The 17,870-nt window shown below is 37.5% G+C and overlaps 1 protein-coding gene and 1 long non-coding RNA gene across 3 annotated transcripts; one reads left to right on the top strand and one right to left on the bottom strand.

The window, feature by feature from the left end:
- Positions 1–599: 599 nt before the first annotated feature.
- On the bottom strand, positions 600–10,643 carry LOC109111083 (WW domain binding protein 1-like). 2 transcript variants are annotated; one of them, XM_019124058.2, is made up of 4 exons: positions 10,344–10,643; positions 6,684–6,786; positions 4,846–5,007; positions 600–3,567 (listed from the first exon to the last, which is right to left on the bottom strand). In XM_019124058.2, the coding sequence occupies exons 1-4, from the start codon at positions 10,491–10,493 to the stop codon at positions 2,831–2,833; spliced, it is 1,152 nt and encodes a 383-aa protein (XP_018979603.1). In that variant the 5' UTR covers positions 10,494–10,643; the 3' UTR covers positions 600–2,830. The 2 variants fall into 2 exon arrangements, with proteins under 2 accessions (XP_018979603.1, XP_042592965.1); XM_042737031.1 differs by lacking the exon at positions 10,344–10,643 and adding an exon at positions 7,122–7,616.
- Positions 10,644–10,740: 97 nt separating this feature from the next.
- LOC122139434 lies at positions 10,741–12,603 on the top strand. Its single transcript, XR_006156282.1, has 3 exons — positions 10,741–10,938; positions 11,409–11,748; positions 11,857–12,603. It is a non-coding gene; the product is annotated as an uncharacterized LOC122139434 (long non-coding RNA).
- The last annotated feature ends 5,267 nt before the right edge of the window (positions 12,604–17,870 follow it).

Here is a 17,870-nt window from a genome sequence, read left to right as displayed (position 1 = left end):
TTCATATGGAACATTCTTTGATACTCTTTAATTTGGCTGAGTCCTCTTATAAAATGCGGAAAATACAGTTTCATATATAAAAAGAAAGTGACTATGGATACAAAACTAAAACGTGGTACCAGGCTTGAATCAAAGTTTAAGAAAAAAAAAAAAGCTATTGGCTTGCAAAGCCTTCGTCACCTTCAAGCACACACACACACACACACACTCACACTCACTGCTCAGTGTCAAAACAGTGCAATGACAACTTCTTTAGGCAAAACATATGACCACATCTCATTCACAGTGAGCTACCCAACATAGTGACTCAGATTTCCACTTTTGGCTTTGATCTTTGTTATATAAAATAGAAAAAAACAATGGAGACTAGAACTACAGAAAGATCGTCATGAGCACCACTGCTGCGACAGATGACTTGACTTCGTAGTTTCAAGCTTCACTTAAATTGTCAAATAATGTTGATGCTATGGTGCTATAACTGGTCCAAATCATTCAGAATGCTCAATATTAGGTTTTGCCAAACAATACCACTACAAAATTATTTCCGAAGGCACCGTGTCAGTGTTGGAATCTACCTCCCAAACCGTTTTTTTGTTTTTCAGCCAACACACTAGGAACCTAATTTACTGACCACTTTCACTTTTAATAGAAAATTAGCCACCATTTACACAGGAACACTCTGATCTGAAGATCAACAGGGCCTAAAAGCCATCTGTGCCCAAGCTAAGACTCTGTTATAGGATGCCTACAACTGCTAATCTAAACCAAAGGTCAAAGAAACACAGTGGCCTGAAGAACGATCCACTTAAAGCATCCTACAATGACACACACACACACACAGTGTAGGGAAGTGAAGTATAGTGGAGCAGCTTTCAGTCTCACCGCCACCGAAAAACAAATCTCAATCTCATCATGAACCCGACTTAAGTGCTACACTAACATGACAGTAACCTTACCTGATCTGCTACAATAAAACGCACATTAAAAGCTTAATAAGGCCTGTACATAAGTTAATGTTAGTGGTGCAAGAGTTCCCTTACAGTGTTAAGATACAAAAACAACTTAAAAGCACTATGGGAGAATATAGAAATTAAATTAAGGCAAAAAACAAACATATTTAAATGATATGTTTCAATGGAAGGCTTATCAAGATATCCTTTCAAACAAGACATTACCACTGAGCAAAATCTTCACTCATACTGGCCCTTATTTAATGCAGAAATTCTACGACACACACTCTTCTCTTTAAGGCATATGAAAACTACCTAAATCAACAAAGGCACCTAGTGTAAATGTACAAGCTGGGTTCAATCTATATACAAAGGTATTTTCAGCCTTCATTTGAAGAGTCTTTGCATAATTAACTTCAAAATGTACTACTATATAGCATGTGAATGCATTCAGTTTCTGTTTGTGGATCTATTTAGTTTAAGCAAATAATCATGCAAAATATTAGATAAAGCCCGAGACCATGTTATACAATGATGAGACAAAATAAACAAAATGGCAACCATACCCTGCCAGGTAGGGAGCACATTCACTTATTGATACAAAAAGACAAAAAAAATCTATATTTGAGATAATTACTTTCCTTCATTTTTCTGAATAGCATCATGCATCCAGATCAAACATTTTCAGAAAAAAAAAGACAAGAAATAAAAACAAGAAACAACAACTGAATATTAAAGCTCTGAAGCATTAACAGACTGCTCTGTGGCCGTCTTTTCCATTTTTTTCGTGCAGAATATAATCTTAAATTGATAATTCACCAAAAAATGAAAATTCTGTTATCAATAACTCACCTTCACATCATTCCAGATGGATAAGACTTTTGATTTTCTTTGAAACAAAAATTAAGATACTTTTAATCAAACCTGCAAAATTTCTGTACCTCCTTTGAAATTCCACCTAAATATTGATGCTTCAAAAAGTTCATAAAAAGATCATAGATGTAATCCATAATGGTTTAATCAAAGTTTTCTGAAGAGACATAAGTGGCTTATATAATTAACAGATTTAATTCAAGCTTTAATTCACATTTAACAAGAAACATAGAAAAAGAATTTCAACTGTACTTGCTTGATGCGAAACAACAAACTTCATTGGTTCTTGTGCATCATGTATGTTTCATCTTTTATTTACTATATTTGATGTCCTCTGTGCATGTGGATTTATTTCACATATAAGTTCATCTTGAACTTTTTAAAGCATCCACTTTTAGTGGAATAGACCTTTTTAAATGGATCCCTCTTAATTTTTTTTTATTAAAGATATCTTCATATGTGTTTTAAATATGAACAAAAGTCCTGTGTATTTGGAATGCCACGAGAGTGACTAAATAAAGACAGATCTTTCATTTTTGGGTGAACTGTCCCTTTAAGTATTTTAAAATGACATTAAAGATAAGAATTCAGGAGCAAAAGCCAGCACAAATCAATATCCCCTGACCTTGTGTGCCATCTTCATCTCAGTAGGAGGCAATCAGCCCCCAAAAACCAACAAATAGCCTCCAAATCTACAGGCATGTCACCCAGAGCTCAATAAGGCTATAAACTGAGGAGAATTTCCCCTGTGGCTTTGATTGTAATCTCTCTGTGAGGCAACAGACCTATTTACGTCTTTACTAGACTACCCTATTAATCCATAAATCCGCGAGGACTCACACATTAACACCCTTTTAAAACTCTCTCTCTCTTTCACTCACACACACACGCACATACACACTCAAAGTACACCCAAAGTGGCATTGCTGACAGTACAAACTGATGTATCTCAAGAAAGTAAAGGGAGACAGCAGTCTAAAGTAAGTCTCTGCTGGAACCGGTTGTGCTCAACTCTGGGGGTCCGTGTTGTTGGCGTGATGCGGACCGTCCTGTTCATTGATGGTGTGCAGATGGAGGCAGACTGGAGGCCGCTGATGCTCTCTGTGCTCTAGAGGCACGTCTGAGGCAGCCAGGCCCTGTTCCTCATCCCCCGGACCACGAGGAGGGCTGCTGCCACGGAGGTTGCAGCTATCACAGAAGTCCTGCTCCTCGAGCACCCCTCCATCCATGTGCCCTACAAGCTCTTTCATCTCCTCCTCTTCCTCTCCATCCCCGGGCCCCTGGTTGCAAACACATACCTCAATCCCAGAGTCGCCTGTGAAGCGCCGGTGGCGTCCTGGAGTCTTGTCTTTGCTGTCGAGAGAACAGTCTTCTACGGGTTCAGTCAAATCCTCGCCGGAGCTGCCCTGTTTGACAGGGCTGTGTGAGGTAGCACACGCCACCTGCTGTGGCTGCCCGTCCTCTTCTCGGCTGAGGTACTGTGGTTTGTGGTCGTTTCTGACAGGGCGGTGTGCAGTGGGAGTATGTGGCTGCTCTACACAGGGTCCCGGGGAACAGTTCTCAGATGCAGACGGGACACTGGGGCTGGACTGCAGTGGAGGGCAGAGCTCTTCTGGTTGTTCAGAGCACAGGGGGTCAATGCTGGTGGACTGGCCTGGCTGAGAGGCACTGTATGGAGGCGGGGGCGTCGGAGGTCTGTTCTCAACTTCCTCGTATGCCGGTAAGAGGTAACCAGGCAGGAACCCTGGAGAAGAGGACAGAGAAATGCATTTATTAAGTGACCTAAATCATGCATTTCATCTAAGGGGCAATGTACAGATCTAGTAGTAGTTCTTCCAAGCGGTTTATAACTTGATTCAGATATCATTGTTAGCTATTTACAGACAGTTATCACTGATCTGCATACTTACATTTTATCCAACTTGTACTGATTTGTTGGGCATTCTATAATAACTCATAAATGTACCCGATCGATCTCTGTTTACTATTCCACTTACGTTATTGTATATTTCATATGTTGTATATTTCAAAAGATATTTCATTGTACACTCTTAGAAAAAGGTTATAGAACAGTTTACATTGCACACAACTATAACCAGAGATGCAAAAAGGTAAGGGGGAAAAAAGGTGAGAACATTGCGCAGATCGGGGGCATCCCCCAATGGAATTTCTTTTAAAGATATTTGCTTTACATACTCATTTGTAGTTACTTTACTGTATTTTGTAAAATATTTTTATTACCTTATATGTCCAAAACTGTAATTTTTCACAAACAAATCAAATAACATTTTTCAAAAATCAAGATTAAATATATTTTGTAAAAATCCTATGTTCTAAAAGATGAAGTGCTATGCAGGCTATTTAAGACAATTTTGGCTGATTAGACAGCAATGCTGACCAAAAATGCAAAATGTTTGCCCTCTCTCTCTTCACCATTCCCACGTCTCAGACCTCAAATATATAAAATATTACCCTTTTTAGACCTAGTTTCTGAAGTAAAGAGTCAAGGAAATACTATACAAACTTACTGAAACAACCAGGGGCCAGTTGCATAAACATAAACATGACCAACTAGCATTTGCCAAGGGGTTATCAGTCTTACATTTCCAATTCAAATAAGACCAATCTACCTTTTCATAACTGAATTTAAAATGTTATGACTAGTCTTGAAGTAAAAAAAATTAGATAGCTAAATTTTTAAGACTAGTCTAAACAAGTTTATGCAACTAGCCCCAGTTCTTTATTTACCCTTGTAAGATCCCTCCCCCTTCATAAAAACACTTTCTCATTGGATCTAAGCAAATCTCATAGGTGACCTATTCTGATCTCAAAAAAGTGAGCTGTCACTGAAAGGTGAGGGCTTTGCATCTATGTATAACCCCAATCATCCTTTTCCTTCACCTGTACATTAGCGTCTGATCCAATCTCTGTGGCCAAAACTAAATTGCACCATGGGAGATAAATTCATATTGTATTGTACTGATTAGAGGTAGAATGAAAGGGGAATGAATCGGGTACTGACTGAAATAGAAGGGTAGAGAGGTGTAATTATGGGCTTCTCTGTAAGCGATGAGGTTGATCTCATGCTGCCGCTGCTGTTGCTGCAGTCTGTGTTTGGCTCGACGGTGGTGGCACAAACAGCAGCAGCCCACAATGATGATGAGAGTCAGGACCAACCAAAACCCTGATGAAAGAGCAGACACATAACACAGTACTGTTAATGTGTGAAGAGAACATCATGTTCGAACCAGGCACAACACACCATAAATCACAACTCTTTAATCTGAGTCGTTGTCACCATTGTTGTCTAAGACTTTTGTTAGTTTCTTGGTTTCTATTTTCATTGCGTCTTAAGCTCCACCCACAGTCAAATTTCATTAGTCTAACATTTTGATTGGATGCACACTGTGTACACGCTATTATTTAAAAGTTTGAAATTGGTATGATTTAGAAAATGTTTTTGGAAGAAGTCTATAATGCTCATGATGACTGCATTTATTTTTAATCGAAAATACAGTAAAAAGAGCAATATAGTGAAACAATATTACAATTTACAATAACTTTCATATTTTAATACAATTTATTCCTGTGGTGCCAGTCTTCAACGTCACATGATCCTTCAGAAATCATTCTAATATGCTGATATGGTGTTCAAAAAAAAAAAAAATTTTATACACTGATGCATTTTTTATACAGTGATACTTTTTTTCAGGATTCTATGAAGGATATAAAGTAAAAAAAAATAAAAATTTGTAGCATTTTAAATGTCTTTATTGTCACTTTTATTGTAAGCATCTGTGCTTAAAGTATTAATTTCTTCACAAAAACAAAACAAAAATCTATAAAATACTGTCATATTGGTACAGAAATGTCGTCTCCCAAAACAACCTGGCACCAGTTCACAAGAGAAGAATGTGCTGGACATTAGGGTGTGATGCTCATCAGCCAACGGTAAGAGTCATGTGGGTCAATGTCATGTGAGGTCCACCCAAGTGTGTGAAACTTTGCCCCAAATAAAGCAGAGACCTTTTCTGGCAGACAGGGGGGTCCACTTTTCCTAATAGAGAAATTTAAGGCAGCTGTTTACAGGGGCTGGTCCTATCCGGTTACACTGGATTTGTGTCTGTCCGAATCGCATGTATTTGGCACGTTGTACAAAACCCAAAGTGCAGCCCCTTGACTAAGCAGACGATGTGCTGTAATTACCGTAGAGATGAGGTTATTCCTCAGTTATTAAAATAGATGGTACACCAGAGGGAGAGGGGTAATTTGATAACACAGGAAAGGAACATCGCCAACGGGTGTGAACAGGGCAGAACAACAACTAGATCAGGGCCAGCTAACGACATAAAAGTTAGAAGCAACACACACATATCACACCCATAATTAAAACCTATGAAAGGACAAAAAAAGACCTTTGAGGTCACTTGCATTTGTGCTTGAAATTATAGCAGATGTAGTTCCAGTAAGCTGCATGATTGAACACCTAAATCCCATTACTATTTACGGAAACAAAACAATTACAGTGTCAAACATGAGGCCATGACTCGGGATGTCTTTTCCCAAGGCATGCCGCCTCCTGTCCAACCCATAGCTGGCATCAGAAGCTTGGGCTGCTTACTGCAAATAACTTCAGAACAAAAGCAGGTGGCACGTTACACCCATAAATGCTATTACAACTGTATTCATATGCTGGAACATTTTAAAGTTGAATGTAATCTAACAACCAATATGTACTTGAAGTGACTACACACATATCCAAAGCAGCTGGAGGATGTTTTAGACACTATAGAGAACATATACAGCATGGACTGACCTCATCTTACAGCATGTGTAGGCAGGAAGGACTTAGATACTTACACCACACCTCGTAGTAATAGCTGCAACACTGAGATTCCCCACAGCAGTGGCCCGAATCACAGAAGTAGCTCTGGTTGTTCACTCCTACACAATGCAGCCGGGTCTGCAAAACCAAACAGAAAATAAAAGGATATTTTCAGCACAGATCCCAGAACAGCTCTGTGCACCAAAAGCTTCTTTATGGCGAAAAACTAAAATGAAATTACATTTCAGTGCAATATATAGCCAAATGAATAAGTACAATAATATATAAAGTAAATAAATCACTCCAGCACAGTGATACTGTGATACATACAGGTGATAATAAACAGCACATTAATACAGTTGACAGGCAGATCGCTATGCAAATCTTTGAGTGAGCAGACTGTATTATACTTGCATATCTAGTTGCATTTGCTAATTAAATTAATAATGCTGATTTCTCTGCTCTTGTTTTACCTGTCTAAACCCCAGGAGAAAAGGCATGATAGGCGTCTGATAGGGAAATCAACACAGCAGAGACACAGAGTTTTGTTACACAGGGCTGCAAAGACCGAGGGAGAGACAGAAGAGGAAGGTCGGGCTCGGGCCACCCACCGCCCACACATGGTACAGTGCGACATGAACTGCCCCCTTTATTAGCCGGAGGGGCTCGATTTAAACGCACACATACACAGCCTCCCTCATGGCATTTCAGACTCAGCGAGGGCTGCCAGGGAATGCAAGTAAACAGGATGAACAGACAAGCGGTCTGTGCTTTTCTCACATACATGCAGATGACAACTGCTGGCCTGACAGTTGTCTTGAGTAGTGTGCTAGATACAAAGGACAGCAAAACTGAAATCTTGCCTGCTGAACAATAGTCTTAACTTGACAGTAAAATGCACTCACTATTGACTCATTTGAGATGATGATCAGTGGTAACAAGCAGTGGAAAGCAAAAGTTTGAGAATTCAGTGCTGCAAACCTGTGCAGGGTTGGACGTAGTGCAAAAAAAATTCATAGAATAGCAACTGGCAGCAAACAGCTGAGATAAAGGTTAATTAGTTAATTATTACATATTCCTGGTCTTATAAATTGGAACATCTAGAAGACAAAAATACCATTCAAATGCATTTTTAGTGATAATTTATGAAGCATTAAAGACGAACCAACCAGGAGCTCCAGACAGTGTTGTTGAGTGATGTTATATCAGACACTGTTATCCAATTTATGTCTACTAAAGATATAAATTATCAGTTAATGCATTTCCTGGGAATTGAATCGGTAACCACATCTGATGTTTATAGAAAAGCATAATTCACCCCAAAATGATTTTTTTATTATCATTTATTCCCCCTCATGTCATTACAAACCTCTGACTTTTTATTCCTCTGCTGAACATTGATTCTTTGCAAAATGTTGGCAACAAAACAGTTTTGGTGACAACTGACTTCCATTGTGTGGATAAAAAAACACCTGAGAAATTTCTCAAGATATCTTCTTTAGAATTTTACAGAAGAAAGAAAGCCATTTTCATTTTTGGGTGAACTATCCCGTTTAATACACAATGTTTTGCCTCTGTCTTATCTCCTAATTAATAGTTCAATACCTTTTTTTGAAATCCTTAGGTAGAAAATGAATAGGAAAAGGGTGACTGTTGTGGTCAAAGAAAACAAAAAGGTTATATAATCTTTAATGAAAAAATAAAATGTGCAAAATGCCTGAGTAAATGTATTCTCTTTTAAACTTGAATTTACGTTGGAAGGTGATATGTACACTACTGTTCAAAAGTTTGGGCTCAGTGAGTTTTTTATTTTATTTTTTATTAATATCCAGCATGGACACATTGAATTTATCAAAAGTGACAGGAAAAACATTCAGAAAATTACAAAAGATTTCTATTTCAATTAAATGCAGTTCCTTTGAACTTTCCACTCATCAGTGAATAATCCTGAAAAAAAACTACAACATAAAAATCATACAGACTTCTCAACTTTTGAACAGAAGTGTGTCATTTAAAAAGGCTGTGATTTATCCTATCCTAATTCTTCTCTCATCAAAAGTCCTGTTTAACTCCAGAAATGTGACTATTGAAGTAAAAGCTGTGAACGTCATTTCATAGGCACAAAGCATGTGGTTTTTGTAATGTTAGCAGATCGAAGCTCTGCTTATCTTTTAGGCACCTACATTCCCTCAGAGATAACACCTGTGGAGAGCAAACAGCTCACTCCCTGCTTTTTTCATTCCCTGACCTTGATCTACCACCTGTCACAACAGAGAGAAGAGCATCTTCTTCATACACGCCTATCAGTCAAGGCCAGAATAAAAGCACACAGTCAAAACAGCCTTAGCCCGTCATCGTTGAAATCTTTTAAATATGTGCTTTTTCTAGATAGCCAACATTAAAGTGTCCATCACAGTCAGCTGTACAATTCAAACTGTGATTAAACAATTAGACTGCAGAACGATCACAACCTTAATACCAATAAAACCTTGAGCTGATTGAAATATCCTACTGTACATCCTTACTTTAGTGGCAGCAGTAATAACAGACAGACTTTTTTAATTATTTACCCATCAGAAAGGATAACATTAGGGCCGAGACAAAGCTTTATGAATCATTCATTTGGCTGTGTATTTACATGTAATCTCAGCAAGACTGAAATGGAACAGACTTTCCTAGAATTGTATTCTGTTTACAGAATAACATTGCTGAACATTTTTGAATAAGTCAAAATAGGAACCTAAATGTAGGGAATCAGGGTGTGAATTGTTGACTTTAACAAAAACTTTTAAAAATTCATACAAGGATATTGAATCGCTTACTCAAAAGCAGCCAAGGTCACTACCGACCGACTACTGAAATACCTTTCTTTCTGTACTTTCTTTGGAAACCACCAGTTTAATGTTAAATAATGGCAAATAAAATATTGCAGTCATCATATCAGGTCCCACATTATTATTACAAGGTGTCTGTCACTACTAGCTAAAAAAAAGGTTAAATATATCCTATTGTGTTTTCAGGACTTACTGTGTTCATGCTGCAAAACACTTTGTTAGTATTGGGATGGAATACAGGTAAGGTTAGGGACAGTATTTATGTAAGTAAAATGTACGTTTCATATAAGTATAATGTAAAAACACGTACGAAATTATTAATTTAAATGCTGGCTTACTTGTGGTAAAGTGGGTCCACTTTATACATATATATCTAGATTTAATTTAATTTACACTTAAAAGTAATGATGCCTAATGACGTGGCACTGTTATAGTCCATATCATAGATTAGTGAATGTATATTCCTGTACATTTATTTACTTAAAAAGCCATATAATGAACACAGCTAAAACGGTTCAGATCAGCCCTCTAGGTTGTTGTCATTTGAGTTTACTATAACTTAATTTTTTTTTTTTTTTAAAGCGGACGATAAAGCTCACTTACGAACTTTGTAAAATATGTTTGTGGCATGTCAGACTTAAAAATCTAAGTAAGCTTTGTAGTCAGCGCTGTGAACGCAAACATACAGGCTGTGCTTCAAAACCTGAAGACCTGACTACGCAGACAGCTTTTTGAGTACTATGAGCACAACGTGTAAATGCACCTAGGGTGCCTCAAATGCTGTCTAAGTAGGCAGCTTGCTAGGTTTTGTGACGCAGCCACAATCTACCGGCTAGGCTAATGACGCTAACAGGGTTTTACCTCGGTCAACGCTGCCTCCACTGTCACCGAACCGATCGGTCCAATAACCGCGTTACTTAAAAACAACCCCATTCCCTGTTTTATATATCCAACCCCCCACATTCCGTCCTTTGCCGTGGCTTTCGACACATCTGCGACACGGTAGGACATTCAGCTAGCCTGCGAGCTAGCTTCAGTTTCGTCTCTTTCTTCTTTCTTCCAACTCTCTCACAAACTCCGAAAGTCTCCGCGAGCCCAGTCCCCTGCTGCCATTGGTCCGTTCAAGCGAACACTTCCTGATTTGACAACTTATCGTAGCGACGATTGGATGATTTATCTGTCGTTTAAACACAGCTAAAGCGACGGCAGGGCGTGACTTTGTTGTTCTTTACCAGCTGAGATCAAGAAATCAGCTGACATTGATTTTAAAGGGGCAGGAAATGACATATTTCCCCTATGCAAAAAAAAAAAAAAAAAAGCGATAGATAGGCTAGATACATAATCGCACGGGCGGACAGAGAGAGAGGGAGTATTAATATTATTAATTATACAAGTATGTTATATGATAAGTACACTGACTGAAAAAAACTTTTCCTGCATGAGACAATACAATAATGTAAATAAATATAACTAAAGTTTTTTTGCAATAATGGGAAATATTCCAAGTATCTGCCAAATTCTGTACTTGAATTTTAATCACACACTTTTACAGCATTTAATGACATTCCTTATGTCACAAATCATATTTCCCATGTCTGTGTTTTAAAACGTAGTATTTAAACTGTGATGTGATGGTGGCTTTAAATACTCAGTAATGACATAAGCTAAGAAATATGGTGGATTGCGAAATTTTCTAATGTTTGGAATAAATAAGTATAGAATATTATACCAGACAAGTTATAGGCCTACTTGGATAATTTATCAATTAACTATTATTTGCTGGATTCAGTTACCAAGGTTCTTAAGTATCTCAAGGCTGTAATGTATAAAGTCAACTGCTAAATAACTACTGTGATTATTTTTTTGTTAAAAATAGTTTAAAATTGAACATTTATGAATTTACTTTTTTCACTATCGCTCCAACAGATGCCAGTCCACACACACAGGGGATCCATATAGTGCCTTTCAAAAAACAATTGCCCTGATGAAAGCATTTTATTAGATGGGCTGTAGTGAAAACATCGGATTCGGACAGGCCTTGATGGCTTCCTAACCGTGAAGGCAGCATAGCTCAGGATTCAGACACAGCCTGGGTGTATGCTGTCATCGAGAAAGTGACAACCACTGATCCCTAGAAAATCAGTGTAATCTCTCAAGTAAACTTGTTTGTTTTGTGGTAAATGTTATTTTGGCAGCCATAGCTAAGGGCTCTTACTCGCTTTATTCCCGGGACATATCTTTCCGACTTGGGACCACGGCTTCTTAGGTGAGACCCTTTGAACCGAGCCAAGTTAAAAGGAACAAAAGCAAACAAATCACATTGTTCTTTCAGGAATTTTTCTTGTTCACTGCCTTTCATTTCTCTCTTTTTTAGGCACTTCTCTCATTCAGAACAGTGAAGTCAATGGATCCTTACATCACAGTTTGACAAGTTAGGAGGATACAAGCTAATCCCCTTAATCTGTCTATTCTCCCGTGCAGTGCCAAAGGGGGAGAGGTGCCCGGCACAAGTAATCCTGTAGAAAAAAACAATAGGATTAGACCCCAGCTCTTGGAGTGACAATCAGATATCTACTGACTGATTTGCAAAGTAGGGTCGAGTTTCTTCAAATTAGCTTTTTTCCCCCCTCCTCTAGGGAAAAGGTGCCTTTCATTAACTGCTGGTGGGATTCCTTTAGGACAGATGCTGGAGGTCCGCATGAAAGGCATGTATTCTTTGGTTCCAACACACAGGTCCTGGGCTTCTCCCACAGCAGAGGCTGAGAGGTGGGGACACACCATTGGCCTGGGCGACCGCTCCACCCCTTTACCCTCTGTCAACCCCTTTATAATTCAAACACTAATGCTTTTTAAAAGTGTTTGACAGATGGATCAGATTCCTTTGCTTACTGAGGATACATGTAGCAGATCAATGAGGCTAAATGATGAGGGCAATGTGAGATGCGCTGCTTGTTCTTTTCATTTGCATGCAGCCATGCAACCTGTTTTTTTCTCTTTTTTTCTGCAACATTTAATGAGATGAATGTCTTTTGGACAGTTGCTACTCTTTGATACACTTTTACAGTGGATACATATAAACCTATAGAAAATCAATGTTTTACCGACAGATATATACTACCATCTCCACAGAAACATGTATCTACATATATATTTTAATTAAAAATAAATGAAATAATAATAACATATAACAATTTATAATATAAAAAGGTGAGTGTGTGTGTGTATATATATAATTAAGAATAATTCTAGTATTTGAAGCTTCATTTCTATATATTTATATATTAAAAATACATATTTGATTAATTATTATTCAAATATTATATCATTATTTAATAGTTCAGATGTCCACCTGTTGTTATAAAATACAATTAGCAAGGCAATATATAAATTTTTTGCTAATTTTTTGTTTATTTTCAAGACATACATTATAAATACATATGAGTGTGTGTGTGTGTGTGCATGCTTTTTTGCTAATACTATTTATATATTTATATATTGAGTGTTTGTTTTTTTCTAATACTATTTATATATTTATATATATCTATATATTACTTCCTATAATGGGGGAGTCGTGGAGTCTCGGGCCGGCAGGAATTGTTTTGCATGTACAGTTTTCTCCACCTTCAATACCACGACTTAGGTGCCCTTGAGCAAGGCATCGAACCCCCAACTGCTCCCCGGGCGCCGCAGCATAAAATGGCTGCCCAATGCTCCCGGGTGTGTGTTCACAGTGTGTGTGTGTGTTCATGCTCTGTTGTGTGCACTTCGGAATACTGCAGAGCACTAATTTAGTATGGGTCACCATACTTATAATGTCACGTCACTTTCACTTTCTATATATTTATATATTAAATATATTTTATTAAATAATTTATTATTATTATTATATTATTTTAATTGTTCAGATGCACATTCTTTTGAAAAATATTGCCTGTGCCTTAGGTGTGTCACAATAAAATGCAATAGTTGTGTCTTCCTTGTGACCTTTAGATGGCACTATTGGTATAAAATTACCCCAGAATCCTCTGCGATGTTACAGCCTATCCCTGGGTGTGTGATTAGCCACTGTGACACTTGATACTTAACCACAAGCTAATGCAGCTTAGGAAAGGCATTGTCCTGTAGGAAACAAGGGTCACCTGCACTGAAGGAAGTCCTTGATTCCATTTAAGTCCGGTGAACTTGGCCAAGCAAAACATAGTGTGACTCTTAAAATCTCACATTACTTTTCCAGTCCAGTCTGTAAATAAAGAGAACAGTTGTGGATTATTGGGCAAGTGAAAAATGTGTGAAATTCACCTGAACCTACTACGTTGAAATTGAGTTGAGTTATAATAGTCATTCTTATAATTGTAAAAGTCAAGACCATCCAGCAAAATGTGAACAGAGAGTGTGAAGATATGAAGTCCTTGATCATGTATCTCCAAAATATAAGACATGTTCAGAGTTGAATGACTAAAGACATGCTTTCACCCTCCTTCAAGTCTAAGGTAACATGACAGATACTGTTTCACCTGCTAAACACTTTGCTCTCACAGCCAAATAGCTTGGCTTCCTGCTATTCTTCCAACATCTGCCGGGAGAACCATGGTGTAATTGAGGCTTTAAAAAGGTATGCCAGAATGCTCAGCAGATGCATCATTACAGTCTTCGGCCTGTCTTTTGAAAGCTAAATTTATGAAGCGGTCTTTGCTCAGGTCTCTATCAGTGGTTTGCACTCTTTACTCTGAATGCTGTTGAGATGCTAGAGCATGTGTCCAGCATGGGAATAGATGCTGTACAGACAAACAAAACAACCGGAGCTAGGAATTAAAACAAATTAGATCAACATGCTTTCAAAAATGTCATCAGTGGTTTCTCGTGAGTGCTACTTGCCATCCAGATGTTTCTTCCGAGATCAAAGCAGGAATGTGCTCTGATGGTGTAAATGTATTTGTTGTGTAATACTGGTAGATAATGTAAACCCTTGTGCAGGAAAGTAGACCTTTTGTCCTTAAATTGCCAGTATGATTTTACAGTGATTTGTGCAGGTGCAAAGTGTGTAAAGAGGGTTTAATCCCACGTCTTTGTAATCATTGTTTTTTTTATATATACCAGCATTTCCAAATCTGTGCTGCGTGCACAGGCAAGTGTAAAGATAAAGTGTAAATAATCATGTTACGCCAGACGTGACATTGGTTGCTCTGTGGACAATGTTTGTGTGTGTTCCTTTGTGTGCTGTAGGTTCCGAAAATGTAATCCTCAAATCCCCTTCCCATAAGGCGCCTCCAACCCCTCCTCACGTCCTCTGAAGGTCTTCATTACCTTTGTCAGAAACTCTGAGCTTGTGGCTCACCCACAGTTCCCCAAGGGCCTTTTGGTAATGACCTTGTGCCGGACCAGACCAGACTCACCGACCCACCCCAACCCAACCAACCGACCAACCAACATTATAATATAAAAGGGAAGAAGAAGGGAGCAAGAAATAAAACTAGAATCAGACATAGTAAATATTGTATTATGGCAATTATGCTTTTACTGAAGCCACACTGTGTAAAATTCACTGCCTTCATTTTAGGAATATCCACAATGTCATCCTCAATATGAGTGAGTGCCCATTTCCTGCTGAGCTCGAAACCTATGGATTATTATTTATTAAACTGACCAAGTCTTTGAGTCCCGGGAGGCCATATTTCCTGCATGATTGTACAATATCTGCACGGAGGTGTAGGCATTCCTTTTATCCTCAGTGACAAAATCAGCTAATGGATTGTCCCACATTGCATATGATCTAATTTATTCCGTGATTGACCATAAATCACATCAAGCACAATATGAGCCCAGGCTTTTAAGAATTACACCAAGCAGCAACTGTGCTGTGCATTGTCTGGGCTGTTCAACGTTTCTTCTCAGTAGTTTCTAAACAAAGTATGGTTAGCATATAATAGATTAAATATTCCTATGATGATGTTAGATGTTAGTGTTCCTTTAAAAGGATAGTTTGCCCAGAATTTAAAATTGTCATCATTTATTCATGTTCTTCATATAAGTTATGGCTTTAGAAGATTTGGAATATAGCACGAGTGCATGAGTCACATGGACCACTTTTATGATTCTCTTATGGTGCTTTTTATATCTTTTTGAAGCTTGACAGCCCTAGTCCTCATTCATTACAATGAAAAAGTAGCCAGAATATTCTCAAATAACATAAGGGTGAATAAATTATGGCAAAAATATTCATTATTGGGTGAACTATTCCAATAACTCCTATAATACAGATTTTTTTTTCTGGCAAAAATATTTGAAATAAATGCTACATACAGCCACGGCCAAGTTTTGAGAATGACACAGATATTAATTTTTCACAAAGTCTGTTGCCTCAGTTTTATGATGGCAATTTACATATACTCCAGAATGTTACGAAGAGTGATCAAAATAACTTCAATTAATTGCAAAGTCCCTCTTCGCCATGAAAATTAATTTAATCCCCAAAACATTTCCACTGCATTTCAACCATCCAAGAACAGTTTGGTAAGGAACAATGCCTTTTCCAGCATGATGGAGCACCTTGCCATAAAGCAAAAGTGATAATTAAGTGGCTTGGGGAACAAAACATCAAAATTTCGGGTTCATGGCCAATAAATTCCCCTGACCTTAATCCCATTGAGAACTTGTGGTCAATCCTCAAGAGGCGGGTGGACAAACAAAAACCCACAAATTCTGACAAACTAAAAAAAAAATAAGGGGCTGCCATCAGTCAGATGTGGCCCAGAAGTTGACTGACAGCTTGCCAGGGTGAATTGCAGAGGTCTCGAAAAAGAAGCGTCAACACTGAAAATACTTTGCAGAAATTTATTGTAATTGTCAATAAAAGCCTTTGACACTTAAGAAATTCTTGTAATTATGCTTCAGTATACCACAGTAACATCTAACAAAAAGATCTAAAAACACTGAAGCAGAACGAAAATTAGTATTTGTCATCCTCAAAACTTTTGGCCATGGCTGTATACTGTATGTTATAAACAACCTATAAACGGCCTAAGGAAATATATTTTTTACACTGAAAATATATATTTTTTTTAAATGCCAAAAGATATTATAAAATTTAATTCAATGAGCAAGAAAATATATTTGCAATCTTAAAATATTCTATAAAATATAATCTAAATATATTTGGGTTAAAAGCAAAATGTATTTCCCTAAACATATTTTGGAAAATAAAAATATATTTAGTAAATAAAACTTACAGAAAATATATGTAAATATATTGTAACATATATATATATATATATATATATATATATATATATATATATATATATATATATATATATATATATATATATAAAAGCAATATTTTTTAAATATTTTAAATATACCTACAAAAATAGTTTTTTTTTTTGGCCATATGGACCCATGTCAAGTATGTGTATGACACATTTTATTTGTTTTTCTTTGACATCACTGAGATGTTTTTAGGATAACATGGCTATATTTCTATGAGTTATCACAGAGGAATCCCAAAGTAAATAAAACCTGCCTGGAGTGTAATGGGACAATACCTTTGCATTGTCATCCAGTGACTGCGCCAAATCCAAGTGAGCTTTAACATCAGAAGCATGAGGTATTTGTTTTGGGATGGCATGGATTAACCATGTCAGTGCAGGCCTCTGCTAGCTCTGGATGCTAATGCGCTCAGCTACTTCTATGCTGTGAGTCATTGCTTTGAGGACTAGTGAAAGAAGAGGTGTGTGACTGTCTTCTTTAGTTGTTTCGTTTCCCTCTTTGCAGATGTCAGCTCCTGCACAGACCCAGCAGCCACCCATAGCTTTTAAGGCCTAACCTTTGACCTCAAATTTCTCACTTTACGGTGTATAACACTGGTCGAAAACACTTACAAGGTCACCAAATGTCTTCCTTGCCTCTTTAGGAACACCATAGAAATTATTAAAACACATGTAACAAACAGTTATGATCTTTCAGTCTTAAAGGAATAGTTCACCCAAAAGTGAAAATTTACTGTAAATGTACTCACGCTCAGGTCATCCAAGATGTAGATGAGTTTGTTTCTTCACTGGAATAGATTTGTGTTGCATCACTTGCTCACAAGTGGATCCTCCATCAGAATGAGAGACAAAAACATAACATGACTCAAGTTCATCAATTGAAGTCTTGTGAAGTAAAAAGCTGCATGTTTGTAACAAATAAATCCATCATTTTTAACTTCAAACCATTACTTTTGGCTAAAATATGAATCCTCCATCCAATATATTTACACAGAGAATTACAAAACAACTAGAAGTCACTGGGATGTGGTTGCGTCCAGTGATTCGACAAGATTATGTAAATGAGCAATGCAATGACTACCAATAGGAGTTAAGACACTGGCGCACACGTGTCTCTTGTGGG

Source organism: Cyprinus carpio, chromosome B13 (assembly GCF_018340385.1).
Source record: "Cyprinus carpio isolate SPL01 chromosome B13, ASM1834038v1, whole genome shotgun sequence".
NCBI lineage: Eukaryota > Metazoa > Chordata > Actinopteri > Cypriniformes > Cyprinidae > Cyprinus > Cyprinus carpio.
This window is presented reverse-complemented; position numbering and strand designations above follow the sequence as displayed.

Coding starts and splice junctions, on each gene's coding strand:
- LOC109111083 (XM_019124058.2), bottom strand. CDS start 10,493: ATGTCCTACCGTGTCGCAGATGTGTCGAAAGCCACGGCAAAGGACGGA. Junction 5,008..6,683: donor CTATTACTACGAGGTGTGGT/GTAAGTATCTAA, acceptor CTCTTTCATCAG/GGTTTTGGTTGGTCCTGACT. Junction 3,568..4,845: donor CTCTCTACCCTTCTATTTCA/GTCAGTACCCGA, acceptor CCTCTTCTCCAG/GGTTCCTGCCTGGTTACCTC.